We start from the raw sequence: 16,106 nt of genomic DNA on the forward strand, positions 1-16,106 counted from the left end.
TCTTATTTTGGACTATATGTATTGCTGACTTTAAAGAGAAGAAAAATGGAACATCTTCCTTGTGCAAGGGAAATGAAAAGCTCCCAAGTGCATGCTCTGGCATAGCACACCTAAGCTGGCACTATGCTTTCTGCCCACACACGCCAGTCTGGACCTGCCATGCCCCCTGTGGCTGCTCAGAGCCAGGGGAGGATAGGAAGGTCAACCATGAAGTGAGCATAGGACACAGAAGCAGATACACATTTGTGTGGCAGATTCTACATGAATCTTCCAGAACACAAGATTGCCCTCCTCTGCTTGAGGACATGAATGAATGTAAAGGACTTCTGGAACAGGTACCATAGAGGCACTGAAGCCCCTGATTGAAAAGGATGATTCAAAACCTTTAAATAGCCAGCAATTTTTTAGTGTAATCAGGTGTCATGCATTTAAGATAAATATGCAGAGAGATCTTAGTTTCATTATTATAGGTTATCCTAAAAACCTGAAGGAAGTAAATGATTAGCAGTAATGTTTCCAATTGCCAAAATTATTCAACTCCATATGAATAATATCTTCAAAGATATGTAACTACTAAAATGACATTTCATTTACCAGTTTTGTGCAATCACTGAGCCTGTTTTAAAATTGAGAGAACTCTTATACAGAAATGAATGTGATTACTATTAGGTCTTGATTGGTTTTGGTCCAAGTAGAAAATAAATGTTGTTTACCAGTCTTAGAAAGAAACTGTTTTTTAAAGAAACTAATAGTCACAAGGGGAAAAGTGCATTTTAGGTAATCAAAAGCATAATGAGTGGGTGACTGTGCAGCAGGAGATCCTACCGAATCCAGAGTTGAGCAAGCATCACCTTGAAGAGTAGATACCACTGATCCCTCCTGGCTTAGACTTTTGGGTTGGGGCTTTTCATCTCTAGTTGTTGACAGTGATCTTGCATTTCTGCCACTGCATAGTGGCTAGAAGCTCCAGGGGCTGGGGTGGAACAGGCTGCACAGTGGAGCAGACACCCTCCTAGCAGAAGAGAAAAGCCAGCAGACCAGCCAGTAAAGAGGGCTTCCCCAAACTCCCACCTGGGAACAATCTCTGGGATGGTCTCGTCCCAGAACTCCTGAACTGTCAGGTAGGCAACCCAGGAGACTGGAACAAGGGCTGTGACTCCCGAGGTCCAGAACAGAACTCCTCCCAGGATTAACAGTCGCTTCTTGAGATCCTGCTGTCTGTCTGCAATTCTCAAACAGTCCAGGCCAAACCCCGAGACCAGCAGGCCCAGGAACCCCAGCCCGTTCGACAGAAACATTAAAATCCGGGAGATTCTGAGTTCAGCCGGCAAAGCCAGGAAGGAATCAAAGTCCTTGCACTGCCTCCCCACTTCCTCCTGGATGACGCAGGTTTTCCAGAGTCCCATGGTCCAATTTTCCATTTCATTTAAGTCCAGGTTGAGGTTCTTCCAGTGCGGCAGATAGTTTGTAAGGCAAGATAAAACCCATCCCAGCAAAGAAAATAAAAGTCCAATAGACTGCATTGCTATTCTAAAGACTAAAGCCATCATGAAGTCCCGCCAGGCTTAGCCAACCCTACTCCTGCCCTCCGGTTGCTATGAAAAGAAGTGTGACACTTGAGTTATCTCTTGTGGAGTTCATAAATATTTTTTCATTGTGTATATAGGAGGATTCTTGCCAGAGTTGATACTGTTTGATTCCATGATGAAAAGGTCTCAGAAAAGGATAGGGAAATAATGCTGTAAACCAGTAATGCCAAGGTGTGGCCCAGATCATATTCATGTCCTATGGTCTGAGTTCTGTAGAAAGCACTTTGTCAGTGAAATAAATTAAGTAGTACTAATCCTCCTTTCGTTGTTAAGGTATAAATGGCTTTCTTGTTGTTCCTTTTCTAACAAATCAAAGAATTAAGAAGTCTAAATGCAAAAATGTTTAATTGAAGGTTTTGGTTCAGCTCCTCCTGCTTTCTATCATGCTAATTGCACCTGTCAGATTTTCTTCTGTTACAGTTCTCACATTTCAATGTGTATGTTATGATAATACTGAGAGTTTTCATTTTAAAAAAAAATAGGTTCAAGAAAAGTATTTCTTAACCAAATAAATCAATCTTATCAGAAATCTCTAGACCTTAAGTCAGGCCTGTTTTTTAAAATCTCTTTGGCTACATTTAACACCTAGCATATGAAACAATACTGAATTAAATATCAGGTCTGCTTATCTACATGCCTTTCTCTTAAGTTCACTCAAGTGTGCATAAGCACTTACTATTTTTTTGTTTTGTTTTGTTTTGTTTTTCCTTTGCTAAAATGTTTTCTGTGCTGTGGAAAAGTTATGCAGTAGAACTTTGTACATTAGGATCAACATCTCTAGTCAACACTAAATTTAATCTGTATTCCTGTGTTTGTAATTTTAGTTGCGCACAGGAATATTTTAATTCCAGTAAATGAACTGATGATATTTAGATGTTAAAAAAAATCTTTGGAATTGTTCTTTTTTAAATATGATGTTTAAAAAAATCTGCCTCATTAAATTAAACAGGGTGCCAGGAATTTCTAAACACAAACCACTTTTATTCAAAGAAGATCAGTTATTGTTATGGAAATGATAACTTTGGGATTGGCTTAGCATGTAGTTTTACTGATGGAGAATAGTTCAGATTGTTGTTATTTTCTTTAGGAGACAATATCATTTCCAACTACTAACAAAACAAGCTTTCCAACACAAAATGAATACATTAAAGCTCCAGACTATGTTGGACAACCACCACCACATATTTATTTAAGTAACCAGATCAATGACATTATTTTCCTTCATACCTATGAAATGCTTGCCATAACAATTTTCTTTTAGATAGAAGACTTCCCTTCATTCATCTCAAGAATTGGGAAGAAAGAGCTTAGTATAGAAAAGTAGTCATGGAGTGAGAAAATATGAGCAGCACAGATTTAGTTACTTAACAAAGACCCTTTTGTCATCATAGGTGGTACAGAAGATGACTGGCCTTGTCGGCAACCTACACTTTAGGATCTGTAGTTCCATTTTCTAGATATGGACACCGAGTTTGCATTTCTGCCACTGCATAGTGGCCAGAAGCTCCAGGGGCTGGGGTGGAACAGGCTGCACAGTGGAGCAGACACCCTCCTAGCAGAAGAGAAAAGCCAGCAGACCAGCCAGTAAAGAGGGCTTCCCCAAACTCCCACCTGGGAACAATCTCTGGGATGGTCTCGTCCCAGAACTCCTGAACTGTTAGGTAGGCAACCCAGGAGACTGGAACGAGGGCTGTGACTCCCGAGGTCCAGAACAGAACTCCTCCCAGGATTAACAGTCGCTTCTTGAGATCTTGCTGTCTGTCTGCAATTCTCAAACAGTCCAGGCCAAACCCCGAGACCAGCAGGCCCAGGAACCCCAGCCCGTTCGACAGAAACATTAAAATCCGGGAGATTCTGAGTTCAGCCGGCAAAGCCAGGAAGGAATCAAAGTCCTTGCACTGCCTCCCCACTTCCTCCTGGATGACGCAGGTTTTCCAGAGTCCCATGGTCCAATTTTCCATTTCATTTAAGTCCAGGTTGAGGTTCTTCCAGTGCGGCAGATAGTTTGTAAGGCAAGATAAAACCCATCCCAGCAAAGAAAATAAAAGTCCAATAGACTGCATTGCTATTCTAAAGACTAAAGCCATCATGAAGTCCCGCCAGGCTTAGCCAACCCTACTCCTGCCCTCCGGTTGCTATGAAAAGAAGTGTGACACTTGAGTTATCTCTTGTGGAGTTCATAAATATTTTTTCATTGTGTATATAGGAGGATTCTTGCCAGAGTTGATACTGTTTGATTCCATGATGAAAAGGTCTCAGAAAAGGATAGGGAAATAATGCTGTAAACCAGTAATGCCAAGGTGTGGCCCAGATCATATTCATGTCCTATGGTCTGAGTTCTGTAGAAAGCACTTTGTCAGTGAAATAAATTAAGTAGTACTAATCCTCCTTTCGTTGTTAAGGTATAAATGGCTTTCTTGTTGTTCCTTTTCTAACAAATCAAAGAATTAAGAAGTCTAAATGCAAAAATGTTTAATTGAAGGTTTTGGTTCAGCTCCTCCTGCTTTCTATCATGCTAATTGCACCTGTCAGATTTTCTTCTGTTACAGTTCTCACATTTCAATGTGTATGTTATGATAATACTGAGAGTTTTCATTTTAAAAAAAAATAGGTTCAAGAAAAGTATTTCTTAACCAAATAAATCAATCTTATCAGAAATCTCTAGACCTTAAGTCAGGCCTGTTTTTTAAAATCTCTTTGGCTACATTTAACACCTAGCATATGAAACAATACTGAATTAAATATCAGGTCTGCTTATCTACATGCCTTTCTCTTAAGTTCACTCAAGTGTGCATAAGCACTTACTATTTTTTTGTTTTGTTTTGTTTTGTTTTTCCTTTGCTAAAATGTTTTCTGTGCTGTGGAAAAGTTATGCAGTAGAACTTTGTACATTAGGATCAACATCTCTAGTCAACACTAAATTTAATCTGTATTCCTGTGTTTGTAATTTTAGTTGCGCACAGGAATATTTTAATTCCAGTAAATGAACTGATGATATTTAGATGTTAAAAAAAATCTTTGGAATTGTTCTTTTTTAAATATGATGTTTAAAAAAATCTGCCTCATTAAATTAAACAGGGTGCCAGGAATTTCTAAACACAAACCACTTTTATTCAAAGAAGATCAGTTATTGTTATGGAAATGATAACTTTGGGATTGGCTTAGCATGTAGTTTTACTGATGGAGAATAGTTCAGATTGTTGTTATTTTCTTTAGGAGACAATATCATTTCCAACTACTAACAAAACAAGCTTTCCAACACAAAATGAATACATTAAAGCTCCAGACTATGTTGGACAACCACCACCACATATTTATTTAAGTAACCAGATCAATGACATTATTTTCCTTCATACCTATGAAATGCTTGCCATAACAATTTTCTTTTAGATAGAAGACTTCCCTTCATTCATCTCAAGAATTGGGAAGAAAGAGCTTAGTATAGAAAAGTAGTCATGGAGTGAGAAAATATGAGCAGCACAGATTTAGTTACTTAACAAAGACCCTTTTGTCATCATAGGTGGTACAGAAGATGACTGGCCTTGTCGGCAACCTACACTTTAGGATCTGTAGTTCCATTTTCTAGATATGGACACCGAGTTTGCATTTCTGCCACTGCATAGTGGCCAGAAGCTCCAGGGGCTGGGGTGGAACAGGCTGCACAGTGGAGCAGACACCCTCCTAGCAGAAGAGAAAAGCCAGCAGACCAGCCAGTAAAGAGGGCTTCCCCAAACTCCCACCTGGGAACAATCTCTGGGATGGTCTCGTCCCAGAACTCCTGAACTGTTAGGTAGGCAACCCAGGAGACTGGAACGAGGGCTGTGACTCCCGAGGTCCAGAACAGAACTCCTCCCAGGATTAACAGTCGCTTCTTGAGATCTTGCTGTCTGTCTGCAATTCTCAAACAGTCCAGGCCAAACCCCGAGACCAGCAGGCCCAGGAACCCCAGCCCGTTCGACAGAAACATTAAAATCCGGGAGATTCTGAGTTCAGCCGGCAAAGCCAGGAAGGAATCAAAGTCCTTGCACTGCCTCCCCACTTCCTCCTGGATGACGCAGGTTTTCCAGAGTCCCATGGTCCAATTTTCCATTTCATTTAAGTCCAGGTTGAGGTTCTTCCAATGTGGCAAGTAAGTTGTAATAATGGATAAAACCCATCCCAGCAAAGATAATGAAAGCCCGATAGATTGTGTTGCTATTCTAAAAGCTAAAGCCATTGCAACAAATCTTGCAACTTTGCCACCCTATAGGATCTGCTGTCCTTTGTGGTTGACAGTAGTGTGACAATCTTGCTTCTATGCTGCCTGGAATATAAGCTTTGGTCATTAACTCTTTGGGCTCTCTGAAGTATGTTTTTGTTCCTCTTGAATATAATGTTTCATGTAAAGGATGGAGGACTCTGTTAAAACTATGAGTTAGGCTTTCTGATAAGGATTTGATCTGTTACCTTCCAATTTGCTTGGTAAAATTATATCCTCAATGCTTGATGATTATAAGTCTAAGGATGAACAAAGAGGGCTCTATGACCCCTCACCCTAAAGTACAACAGAAATCTTTGTGCTTCAATATGGATTAATTAGATTTTAAGTGGTGATAAAAGGCCAGCTCTTTCTACAACAGAACTTCATTGTAGTAGCTGAATCTGAGATTCCAGGGATGCAAAACAAGGCCTTGTAAAGAAAGGTAGACTGTTTCCCTATAATCTTCATTCTTCTCCAACTACCTTAACCTACACAAGAGCCTGGCCCATGTTCTTGAGTGTCACAGGGACTCAGTTGGAACTTGGCAGAAAGATTTCCCTTGGATTCCTTTGAAAGGTAGAGGCTGGTTCACTGGGTTAATTAAAATGGAAAGACCTGAAGCTTATGCCCAGAGGTGCTAAGTGGGGAAGGGAGAATCCTGGGAAACTCCAGTTTTCCCCTGCCACTTTCTCTGTCTTCATTAAGGGCTCCAGGTAAAGCAGGCAGTCTTGGTACCCAGGAAGGTGTGTTTGGTCCAGAGCCAAGTGCCCTCTTCGTTTCAGCTGCAAAGGCAGAGAAACTCCCGGCAGCAAGACTCCTGCCCCTTCCAAGAGACAGATAGCTCTGGTATGGAAACAATATTCACAATGGAGCTCACCTTTGAGGCTGCTGCTTGTGTTTTGGGTTTAGACCACACCTTGAGAGCATACCTCTGCAGAGCGTGACCCTCAGTGAACCCAAGGCCTCTGGGCCAGGGTGAAGGGCCACATGCTCCAGATTCTCCAACTCTGGCATAGCCCAGCTCCTCTCCAAAGGCCCCACACTGAGAAGGCAAGATCCGATGGGCTGAGAGAATGTGCACATTCTAAAGTGAAGCCCCTGCCCTGGAACATTCCAGCCATGTAGAGCAGAAGCTCTGCATATCGTGTTACAACGAGTTGAGTTCAGTCCAAAGTCAGAGAAGATCTTTTATGATGTTGTTGAGTAGGAGATCAAAGGGACATATCCTAGATCCTGAAGTACCCAAACTAAGCATAAGAATTGGGTTAGAAAGGGGTGGTGCTCAATATTTTCCCTTCATCTTTTTTAAAAATAGATTCTAATTTTTTTAATGTGTTTTTTTAGATATACATGACAGTAGAGTGTATTTTGACATATTATACATGGAGTGTAACTTATTCTAATTAGGATCCTATTGCAGTTGTACATTATGTAATTTCATTGGTGGTGTATTCATATATAAACATACAAAAGTATGTTTATATATATTCCTTCTGTCTTTTCTATTCCCATCCCTCCACCATTCCCTTTATTCCCCTTTGACTAATCCAATGAACTTCTATTCTTTGCTCCCTCACCTTTGTTGTTTGTTAGCATCTGTATATCAGAGATAATCTCCATATCTTTCCATTTACTGGCAAGTCATAACGTCACTCTTTTTTATGGCTGAGTAATATTCTATTGTGTATATTTGCCACATTTTCTTTATCCATTCATCTGTTGAAGGGCACCTATGTTGGTTCCATAGTTTAGTTAATGTGAGTTGAGCTGCTATAAATATTGATTTGGCTGCATCTGATTTTAAGTTCATTGGGTATAAACTGAGGAGTGAGATAGCTGGGTCAAATGGTGGTTCCAAGTTTTCTGAGGAATTTCCTTACTGCTTTCCAGAGTGGTTACACAAATTAGCAGTTCTACTAGCAAAGTATGAGTAAAGCTTTTCCCCACATCCTTGCCAACATTTATTGTTACTTGTTTTCTTGATAATTATTATTCTGAATGGAGTGGGATAGAATATCAGTGTAGTTTTAATTTGCATTTCTCTAATTGCTAGAGAAGTTGTATATTTTTTCATGTATTTGTTGACCAATCTTATTTCTTATTGTGTGAAGCACCTGTTCAGTTCCTTTGCCTGTTTATTGATTGGGTTATTTGGGTTTTGGGGATTTTTTGTTTGTTTGTTTGTTTGTTTGTGTGTTTTTGTTTTTTTGGTGTTAAGATTTTTGAGTTCTTTACATATCCTGGAGATTAATGGTATGTCTGAGGTACAGGTGGCAAAGATTTTTCTCCCATTCTGTAGGTGCACTCTTCATGTTCTTGATTGTTTCCTTTGCTGTGAAGAAGCTTTTTAGTTTGATGTCATCCCATTTATTGATCCTTGATTTTAGTTATTGTGCTTTAGGAGTCTTATTGAGGAAGTTGGTTCCTAAGCCAACATGATGGAATGTTGGGCCTACATTATCTTCTAGTAGGTGCAGGGTCTCTGTTCTAATGCCTAGGTGCTTGTCCACTTGAATTGAGTTTTGTGCAGGCTGAGAGACAGGGGTTAAATTTCATTCTGATACCTGTGGGTTTCCTGTTTTCCGGGCATCGTTAGTTGAAGAGGCTATCCTCCAATGTATGTTTATGGAGGCTTTGTCTAGTATGAGATAACTGTATTTATGTAGGTTTGTCTCAGTGTCCTCTATATTCTGTTCCATTGGTCTTCATGCCTGTTTTGGTAGCACTACCATGCTCTTTTTGTTACGATAATCTGCAAATATAATTTAAGGTCTGGTATTGTAATACCACCTGACTTACTCTTCTCACTAAGGATTGCTTTGTCTATTCTGAGACTCCTATTTTTCCAAATGAATTTCATGACCGTTTTTTCTATTTCTATGAAGAACATCATTGGAATTTTAATAGGAATTGAACTAAGTCTGTCTAGCACTTTTGGTAGTATAGCTATTTTAACAATATTAATTCTGCCTATTGAAGAACATGGCAGATTTTTCCATCTTCTAAAACCTTCTTCAATTTCTTTCGAGTTCTGTAGTTTTCATTTTGAGGTCTTTTACCTCTCTTGTTAGATTAATTCCCCCCCCCTTTTTTTTTTTTTGTTTTGTTTTGTTTTTTGAGGCTATTGTGAATGGGACAGTTTTCCTAATCTCTCTATCAGCTGATTCATCATTGGTATATAGGAACACAATGGATTTATGGGAGTTAATTTTATATCCTGCTCCTTTGCTGAATGCATTAATGAGTTTTAGAAGTTTTCTGGTGGAGTTTTGGGGGTCTTCTAAATATAGGATCTTTTTTTTTTTGGCAAATCAGCTAGTTTGAGCTCTTCTTTTTTATTGTATCCCTTTAATTTCTTTCATTTGCTTAATTGCTCGGGCTACAGTTTTAAGGATTATGTTGAATAGAAGTGGTGAAAAGTGGGCATCCCTGTCTTTTTGTAGTTTTAGAGAGAATACTTTCTCCATTTATAACGATGTTGGCCTGGATTTAACATTTATAACTGTTACAATGTTGAGGTACATTCCTACTATCCCTAGTTTTTCTACTGTTTTGAACATGAATCAGTGTAGTATTTTGTCAAATGCTTTTTCTGCATCTATTGAGATAATCATGTAATTCTTGTCTTTAAGTCTGTTGATGTGATGAATCTATGTTCATCACGGATATTGGTCTGAAGTTTTTTTCCTTTGAGGTGTTTTTTTCTGGTTTTGGATCAGGGTGAAACTAGCTTTGTTGGATGAGTTTGGAAGGTTTTCCTACTTTTCTCTTTCATGGAATAATTTGAGGAGAATTGGTGTTAGTTTTTCTTTGAAGATCTGATAGAACTCAGCTTGAAAATCCATCTGGTCCTGGACTTTTCTTTTTCGGTATGCTTTTGATGGCGTCTTCAGTTTCATTTCTTGAAATTGATCTGTTTAAATTTTCTTTGTCTTTCTGATTCAATTTGGGTGGTGATTTAACTCTAAATATTGGTCAATATCTTCAATATTTTCTATTTTATTGGAGTATAATTTTTCAAAATAGTTTCTGATTATTGTCTGTATTTGAGTAGTGTCCATTGTGATATTTCCTGTTTCATCATAAATTTTAGTAATTTGAGATTTTTTTCCTCTTTCTCTTTGTTAGCTTGGCTAAGGGTTTATCAATTTTATTTATTTTTTTCTAAGAAACAACTTTTTGTTTTGATTTTTTTTCAAATTTTTTTGTTGTTGGTCTTTCAATTTTATTGATTTTTGGCTCTGATTTTAATTATTTCCTGTCTTTTATTGCTTTGGGTGTTGATTTGTTCTTTTTCTAGGGTTTTGAGATATAATGTTAAGTTATTTATGTGGTAATTTTCTATCCTAATAATGAATGAGCTCAGTGTAATTAAAGTTTCTCTTAAAACCATCTTCATAGTGTACCAGAGATTGTTATATGTTGCATTGCTGTTCTCATTTACCTCTAAGTATTTTTTTTTATTCCATCCCTAATTTCTTCTGCTATCCATTGGTCAATTAATAGAATATTATTCAATCTCCAGGTGTTAGAGTAATTTCTATTTTTTATTTTATCATTGATTTCTAAATTTATTTCATTATGATCTGATAGAATACAAGGTTTATTATCTCTATTTTTTTGTGTTTGCAAAGAGTTGCTTTTGGGCTAAGATATGGTCTATTTTAGAGAAGAATCGTGTGCTGCTGAGAAGAAAGTGTATTCAGTAATTGATGGGTGAAATATTTTATATATTTATCTATTATATGAAATATAAAATATATTTTATATATTTATCTATTAAGTCTAAATTATTGATTGTATTTTTTAGTTTTATAACTTCATTCATGTTTTGTTTGGAGGATCTATCCAGTGGAAAGAGAGAGGTGTGTTAAAGTCATCCAGTATTATTGTCTTGTGGTCTATTTGATTCTTGAAATTAAGAAGGGTCTATTTGATATACATAAATGTCCCATTGTTTGGGGTGTAAATATTTATGATTGCTATGTCTTGTTGATCTATAATTCTCTTAAGCAGTATTAAATGTCCCTTTTTGTCCCTTCTGATTTACTTTGGTTTGAAGTCCACTTTTTCTGATATGAGGACAGAAACCCCTGCTTATTTATGTTTTTCCCATCCTTTTACCTTCAGTCTGTGGATGTCTTTGCCTATGAGGTGAGTCTTTTGGAGACAGCTTATTGTTGGGTCTTGTATTTTAATGCAACTTGTAGTGTGTCTTTTGATTGATTAGTTTAGGCCATTTGTTTCCAATGTTGTTTTTGAGAAATGACTTTTCCATGTCATTTTTATTTATTTCTGGCTTTTAACTTGAAATAGTTTCTCCTTTGACTGACTCTTCTTCTAGTGTAGTTCCTTCCTTTGCTGGTTTTCAATTTTTCATTTCTTTTTCATGAAATATTTTATTGAGTATGTTTTATACTACAAGCTTTCTAGTTATGAATTCTTTTAACTTTTGTTTATCTTGGAAGGATTTTGTTTCATTATCCATTCTGAAGCTTCATTTTGCTGGGTATAGTATTCTTGGTTGGGATCCATTTCTTTCAGAACTTGGTGTATATTATTCCAATACCTCCTAGCTTTGAAGGTCTGGGTTAAGAAATCAGCTGAGATCCAGATTGGTTTCCCTCTAAATGTAACCTGTCATTTTTCTCTGCAGCCTTTAAAATTCTATCTTTATTCTATGTTAATCATTTTCATAATAATGTACCTTGGTGTGGGTCTGTTGTAATTTTTATATTTGGAATCCTGTAAGCCTCCTGTATTTGATTTGCCATTTCATTCTTAATGTCTAAGAGATTTTCTGGTATTATTTCATTGAAAAATTGTGCATTCCTTCAGTTTATATCTCTGAACCTTCATCTATCCCAATAAATCTTAAATTTGGTCTTTTCAAATTATCCCATATTTCTTGGAAGTTCTGTTCATGGTCTCTTGAAATCTTTTCTCCATGGTCAGTTTTGTTTTCTAGATTATATATTTCATCTTTATTGCCTGAAACTGTCTCCCAAGTGATCTAGTCTGTTGGGATGCTTTCCATTGAATTTTTAATTTGGTTTATTGATTTCTTCATTCCAAGAATTTGTATCTGGATTCTATTTCTTTATGGAAGTGATCTTTCACTTCCTATATTTTCTCTATGATTTCATTCCTTATATTGTCCTTTACTTCACAGATCAGTTTAACTATGTACATTCTAAACTCCTCTGGCATTTCTTCCACTGTGGTATCCACAGATTCTGTTATTGAAGTATTTGGTTTGTTTGGGACAGTTTGTTCCCTTGCTTTTTCATGTTGTTTGTGTATCTACCCATCTAACAGTATGGATCTGAGGCAGGAGAGTTTCTACCCTATGGACTTATAGTGTCCCTGAAGGTTTCTAAGTACCTGACAGTTTAAGAGGAGACAAATAATAACAACCTATGCAAACAATATACAGCATTAAACTAAATATTTCCTGCTATGACATCTACAGTGTTAGATAAACAGAAACAATATGATCAGTTATTACCCATAGTAAAAACAGTAAGTTTGCAAAAGTGTTTAAAATTTCAAATTGCAAACATTAAGTTTGCAAAAGTGTTTACAATTTCAAATTGTAAATTGTGGAGAGGAGAGAACAGAAGTGATGTAGGATGTGATGATTATGAAGGAGGAGAAATAAAATAAAAAATTAAAAATTAAAGAATGAGTGAAAGAGAACAATAATGTTTGGCTGCTAACAGAATTAAAAAGAGAATTAAGGGAAACAGATAAGTGAGAGAATATATATATATATATATATATATATATATATATATATATATATATAAATTTTAAAAATGAAAGTAAAAAAATAAAAAATACTAATCCAATATCATAGTCCTCAAAACACTGGTCCATGAAAAATAACTACCTTCAAAGTGCTTAAAAAATGTGAAAAAAGAAATAAATACATATAAGTGTTCATGAATCATTCAGGTCACAATTAAACAGAAAAGAAAATAGAAAAAAATAATCTCAATAGAAAGTTAAAGAATTGTTTCTGTTGAAGTTCAAAAAATTCTCAGCTTCCCTTCTCAGGAATGGGGTAGGATGGTGTGTGATATCTGCTCCATCCTCATGGTGGCTGCTAGAGTATGAGAGGAAATCCTGGAGCCAGGGTTTAGGCTTAGGTAGTCTCAAGGTTCTTTGCTAAATGGTAATTGTTCTGAAGATTTTAAATGAGCATACCTTCAGGGTCCAGCAGTGGCTGGTCTACACTGGGAGACTCTACCCTAGGTATCTCCCCTGAACTCCACTCATGCAGTGGAGGAGCCAATCTTTAGTTCCCTCCATCACCCAAAGACCCTGTGTTTCCTGGTCTCTCAGATTCAGTCTCCAAACTCAATCACTCCCACCTGAGCCTTTCAAATTCCTGGCTGGGTGCGTCTTTCCCAGCCGATCCTGCAGGCCATTAGACTCAAGGAGTGTGGGAGCCGGATGGGTTTCCATAACCTGTATTCCCTTTTGATTTCCTCCTGGTCATATGTCTTGTAGTGTAGGTTTCCCAGGCCCAGCTCAGATTTTCCAGGAATTGGGTCCCCCAGCTGCCGGCCTCCACGCTGTGGCTGCAAGACGGTTCCTTCCTCTGTCTTCTTGGGCAGCTGGGAGAGATGCAGCATCTTCCCCATGAGAATATTGTGCAGTATAGTCTAGCAGTTTTTCTATGTTCTCTGATCTCCCTGTACCCAGACACGTCATAGGCCTCCTAAAAATGTGGGTTCCTTTAATTCCCTTATCCCTCCACTGTGCTCTTGGGAGTAGGGGAGACACAATGGCACTGGGGATTTCTTCCTTATTATATACAACCTCCTCAGCTGCCTGATCTGCTTTGAATGTCCAGTATAAATTCCCAGTAAAGGCCTTTTTGTCTTTTTGGTTTTTTCACCACCTTTCTGAGAAGCTTCCCATCTGCTTTCATGCCATAGAGCAGCCCAGAAAGTGACCTCCTCTATTCTGCCATCTTGAAAAACTTCATCTTATGTTTTAAAAAGCTTCCCAGGCTGGAAGTGCAACTCAGTGGTAGTGTGTTTGTCTAGCATACTCAAGGCCCGGGGTTCAATCTCTACCACTACAAAATAAGTTTGCCATATTTTTACAATTTTCAGAATCCCTTAAGATATATTGATATCCTCAGTGTGCAGGAATAAGACCATCAGTGCACATAAAGATATACAAGTCCAGGGCTCAGTGGTAAAGTGCTTGTCTAGCACATGTGAGGCACTGGGTTCGATCCTCAGCACCACATAAAAATAAATAAAATAAAGGTATTGTGTCCTAGGAGAGAATGTAGTATGGCTCAGTGGTAGAACACTTGCCTAGTAGGCATGATGCCCCAGGTGTGATCCCTAGCATCACAAAAAATGAATACATGAAAGAATAAATAAATATATTAAATCAACTTTTTTAAAAAAGATATATGGGTCCAGAAAGTGCTGGAGCTTGGTCTGGGGCCTCATTACCAAAAGATGGGGTCATGGTGAACCCAAGCTTCCCTTCTAGAGGTAGTCATGATGAAAGCTCTGGAGCACAGTTACTAAAATGGATGAGGCAAAGATCATTACTATTACATGAAAATTTTTTTGTTTTTAATATAATAGAACAGGCCACACTGTGAGATAGTAAGCTTTCCATCCTGGAGATGTTTAAGGCCAGAGCAATTATCACATGCTTGGGTGGTCATGGAAGAAATTTCTACCATGGTGGGAGTTGGACCTGGAGAACCTCTAAGCAGCTTCCCATTCTTTTTTTTTTTTTCAGTTGTTTATAGATCTTTATTTTATTTATTTATATGTGATGCTGAGAATCGAACTCAGTGCCTCATACATGCCAGGCAAGTGCACTACTGCTGAGCCACAGCTCCAACCCCCAACTCATTTGTTCTTACAATCTTTAAAGCAATATATTTTTTAGCATCTCCTATTGACTAGGCACTAAGTACTAAAGATAGAACAAACGATATGGGTGCAGTCTCCACCCCTGACCCATGAGGCACACATTCCAAGAGCAAAGACCATCAGTAAAAGAGTAAATAAATAAGAGAATTCAGAGAAATAAAAAGAGCTGAGTGTGCATTCCCTTAGTAGGAGAAACAGCTCTAAGGCAGGAGTCTGCTTGGTGGGGGAGCTGGGAAGCAGAAAAGCAACCCCCAGATCTGACCTGGAAGTGTTCCCATCTCCACATTTCAGTTTGTAGATTCACTGCGGAGGCCACATTATCCCCATAGTAAGGGTAGGAGTGAGATCCAGCCAAATGACAGATATCACCACCCGTTGTTCAACATGGGGGGCTGCATTCCCCCTATCTCTGACTCCTTAATCTATATACATCATATAAACAACCCGAGAGTTCAGCATATTTATAGACTGAAGTTACATAATCAGAGAAAACAATCATTTTTCCATGTATTTTCACAAATCTGCAGTTTGGTTAAGACTCAGTAGAAGCAATTTGTACTGCTCCAAGCAGTATCAGCTCAACTAATAGAGAACTAGAGGATCTACTCCCAAGAAGGTGGACTCACGGCTGGCTGTCAGCCAGGACTTGGCAGGGCAAGGATCAGTGGCCTGTTTCTTTCCAGGTGCTTCTTCACAACATGGTCAAGGACCAGTCTCCCAAGAAGGAAGCAGTGGCTCTGTCCCCTTTCATGGCCTGCCCTTAACACAACTCCTCTACCGTACTCGTCAAAGAGGTGGTCACACAGGCTCTCTGGTCCGGGTGGAGGGAACATAAGTGCCATCTTTTGATGGAGGAGCACCAAGGTCCTGGAAGAGCTGGTGGGACTGGAAATATTTTGCACCATTACTGGAAATTAAATCTGTCATGAAAAGTAAATCAGACCAACCTGTTACTGAAGCCACTGACCAAATCTACATTCAAGAAGTTGCCTGGTAAGTCTCACTTGGAAAGGTGGCCTTATCATCATGGTTTTAAGTTTTTATGGTCAAGACTAAGTTTGTGGACACCACCAAACTGTCCAGTTTTGCAGACCTCAACAGGTTTGGCACAAATTCCTGCCACTACACACCCTCAGCTTCCTATCCTGCCATTCCTGATAGTCCAGGGTTGATACAGAGAATGGAGTCCCTGGCTATTCCATTCCTCCAGCCTGACTTCTTCTGGTTTCTTTGCCACAAGTGACCATGCTAGAGCAAAGACTGCAAAGATGTATTCTCAAGTGAGACAGAACCAGATAAGAAGACTGTGTTCAATATTCCAATGAAGATGGTATTAAGGGAGGAGTGGCTATTTCTGGGGAG

The 16,106-nt window shown here is 38.4% G+C and overlaps 3 protein-coding genes and 1 pseudogene across 3 annotated transcripts in view; 1 reads left to right on the top strand and 3 right to left on the bottom strand.

Moving 5' to 3' along the window:
* On the bottom strand, nucleotides 1-1,550 carry LOC101978211 (claudin-22). Its single transcript, XM_013360310.4, has one exon. The coding sequence runs from the start codon at nucleotides 1,548-1,550 to the stop codon at nucleotides 885-887; it is 666 nt and encodes a 221-aa protein (XP_013215764.1). The 3' UTR covers nucleotides 1-884.
* A 1,331-nt stretch (nucleotides 1,551-2,881) lies between these two features.
* On the bottom strand, nucleotides 2,882-3,679 carry LOC144370324 (claudin-24 pseudogene; annotated as a pseudogene).
* Nucleotides 3,680-5,010: 1,331 nt separating this feature from the next.
* On the bottom strand, nucleotides 5,011-5,805 carry Cldn24 (claudin 24). The gene has a single exon (XM_005329235.4). It carries the CDS (start codon nucleotides 5,803-5,805, stop codon nucleotides 5,143-5,145), a length of 663 nt encoding a protein of 220 aa, XP_005329292.1. The 3' UTR covers nucleotides 5,011-5,142.
* Nucleotides 5,689-16,106, top strand: part of LOC144370325 (uncharacterized) — a 33,779-nt gene continuing 23,361 nt past the window's right edge. Inside the window, exon 1 of the mRNA XM_078031023.1 lies at nucleotides 5,689-15,737. Coding sequence (XP_077887149.1) covers nucleotides 15,670-15,737 — 68 coding nt within the window. The 5' untranslated portion in view covers nucleotides 5,689-15,669. The remainder of the gene's footprint in view (nucleotides 15,738-16,106) is intronic.

The sequence above is a fragment of the Ictidomys tridecemlineatus genome, chromosome 14 (assembly GCF_052094955.1).
Source record: "Ictidomys tridecemlineatus isolate mIctTri1 chromosome 14, mIctTri1.hap1, whole genome shotgun sequence".
NCBI classification, from domain to species: Eukaryota; Metazoa; Chordata; class Mammalia; order Rodentia; family Sciuridae; genus Ictidomys; species Ictidomys tridecemlineatus.